This window comes from Octopus bimaculoides, chromosome 15 (assembly GCF_001194135.2).
Source record: "Octopus bimaculoides isolate UCB-OBI-ISO-001 chromosome 15, ASM119413v2, whole genome shotgun sequence".
NCBI classification, from domain to species: Eukaryota; Metazoa; Mollusca; class Cephalopoda; order Octopoda; family Octopodidae; genus Octopus; species Octopus bimaculoides.
Genome location: NC_068995.1, coordinates 43,732,387 through 43,734,366, shown reverse-complemented (window position 1 = coordinate 43,734,366; position 1,980 = coordinate 43,732,387). Strand labels below are relative to the sequence as shown.

General features: G+C 43.4%; 2 protein-coding genes across 3 annotated transcripts in view; both read right to left on the bottom strand.

Annotated features, from left to right (window-relative positions):
• Positions 1-1,980, bottom strand: part of LOC106879000 (G-protein coupled receptor 183-A) — a 269,907-nt gene that overhangs the window by 107,080 nt on the left and 160,847 nt on the right. The window lies entirely within an intron of this gene.
• LOC106878987 (protein fantom) overlaps positions 1-1,980 on the bottom strand; it is a 28,144-nt gene that overhangs the window by 16,924 nt on the left and 9,240 nt on the right. The window contains exons 9-11 of the mRNA XM_052973412.1: positions 1,877-1,883; positions 1,510-1,656; positions 545-618 (exon numbers count right to left, since the gene is read on the bottom strand). Of these exons, the coding sequence (XP_052829372.1) occupies positions 545-618; positions 1,510-1,656; positions 1,877-1,883 (228 nt within the window). The remainder of the gene's footprint in view (positions 1-544; positions 619-1,509; positions 1,657-1,876; positions 1,884-1,980) is intronic.

The window sequence follows — 1,980 nt, the reverse complement described above, 5'->3', positions numbered from 1 at the left end:
GTGACGGTAGTGGTGGTGGTGGTGGTGGTGATGGTGGTGGTGGTAGTGATGTAGTGTGGTAATGGTGGTGGTGTTGTGGTGTGGTGACAGTAGTGCTGGTGGTGGTGGTGGTGGTGGTGGTGATGGTGTTGTGGTGTGATGATAGTGATGACAGTGGTGCTGGTAGTGGTGGCGGTGATATTGATGGTAGTGGTGATGTTGATGGTGGGGTGGTGATGGTAATGGTAGTGATGGTGTTGTGGTGGTTGTGACAGTAGTGTTTATGGCCGTGATGGCTGTGGTAGTTGCGGTGGTGACGGTAATTGTAGTGATGGCTGTGGTACTAGTGGTGGTGGCAGTAGTGTTGGTGGTAGTGTTAGAAATAGTTGCAAAGGGTAAGACAGAATATGAAACTATGGAAGAGGGTTCAATATACACCCGCATCAAACATAACTCTTTGGGCCAAAAAACAACAACTACAACAACAACAATGACAACGACAACAGTAAAGTGAGGGGGGGGGTGCTGACTTTACAAATCTAGATGACCACCCCTCCATACATACCTTCTGGTCAGCTTATCATTGCTTTCCACAAGGAGTTGTTTATCGTTCTGCAGTGAGATTATCTGTTCTTGGAGCTGAGAGGAGGAGAGAGAGAGATAGAAAGGGTTAGAACAACATCACCATTTTCATCATCATCATCTTCAACATCATCATCACACACACACACACACACACACTTATATCTATGCGATGGGCTTCTTTCAGTTTCATATTTCTTTATTGCCCACAAGGGGCTAAACATAGAGGGGACAGACAAAGGGATTAAGTCGATTACATTGACCCCAGTGCGTAACTGGTACTTAATTTACCGACCCCCGAAAGGATTAAAGGCAAAGTCGACCTCGGCAGAATTTGAACTCTGAACGTAACGACAGACGAAATACCGCTAAGCATTTCGCTCGGCGTGCAACCGATTCTGCCAGCTCGCTGCCTTTGGATTATATTTAATAATAATGGTAAAGTAAAAGCAGCACCAGAAAAACATCCATCTTTACTACAAATGGCTTAAAGGTCCACTCACTACAGCTGTCTCAGACGTGTCTTTTATTGTTAAATAATTTGATTACACCACGAAAAAAATAACAAAACTTTTTTTGAGGTGAATTAAAAATTAAAAATTTGACTTAGAGAAGTGTGTGTATGTGTGTGTGCACGTGCGTGTGTGTATGTGTCCATGTGTGTATGTGTCCATGTGTGTGTGTGTGTTTGTCTGCCACTACTGCTTGATAACCGATGTTGGTGAATTTACACACTCGTAACCTAGCAGTTCAGCAAAAAAGAGCGACAGAATAAAAACCAGGCTTTAAAAAAAGTACTGGGGGTCGAATCATTCGACTAAAGATTCTTCAAGGCAGTGCCTCAGTTTGGCCACAGTTTAATGAGTGATAAAAGATAAAAGATTTTTTTCTCTACCAATCCAAGACAATATTACAAAGTCAGAAGTGATGGTCAGATGTTGGACTCACCTCGCGCATGCTGGCACTCTTGGACGTTGCCATCTTCAGTTGCTGCTGAAGACTGAGTTGTTTGCTTTGCTCTTCCTTCAGCTGTAAGGTCAGTCGGTCCATCTCCCCGAGTACAGACTGGTAGGTGAGTCTCATTGTGGACAGATCCTGTGGAGAATGGAGTACCAAAGTACAGAGTGTGGAGGTATGAGACTGAGAGGAAACACACAAATACATACAACGTATATGTGCGCATACGCAAACACACACACACTAATACACACAGTGTATATGCACACATATACAAACACACAAATACACACAACGTATATTCACTCATACGCAAACACATACACACACACACACACACACACACACACACAAATACACAACGTCTACGTGCACATACGCAAACACACAACGTATATGCGCACATACGCAAACACACAAATACACACAACGTATATTCACTCATACGCAAACACATACACA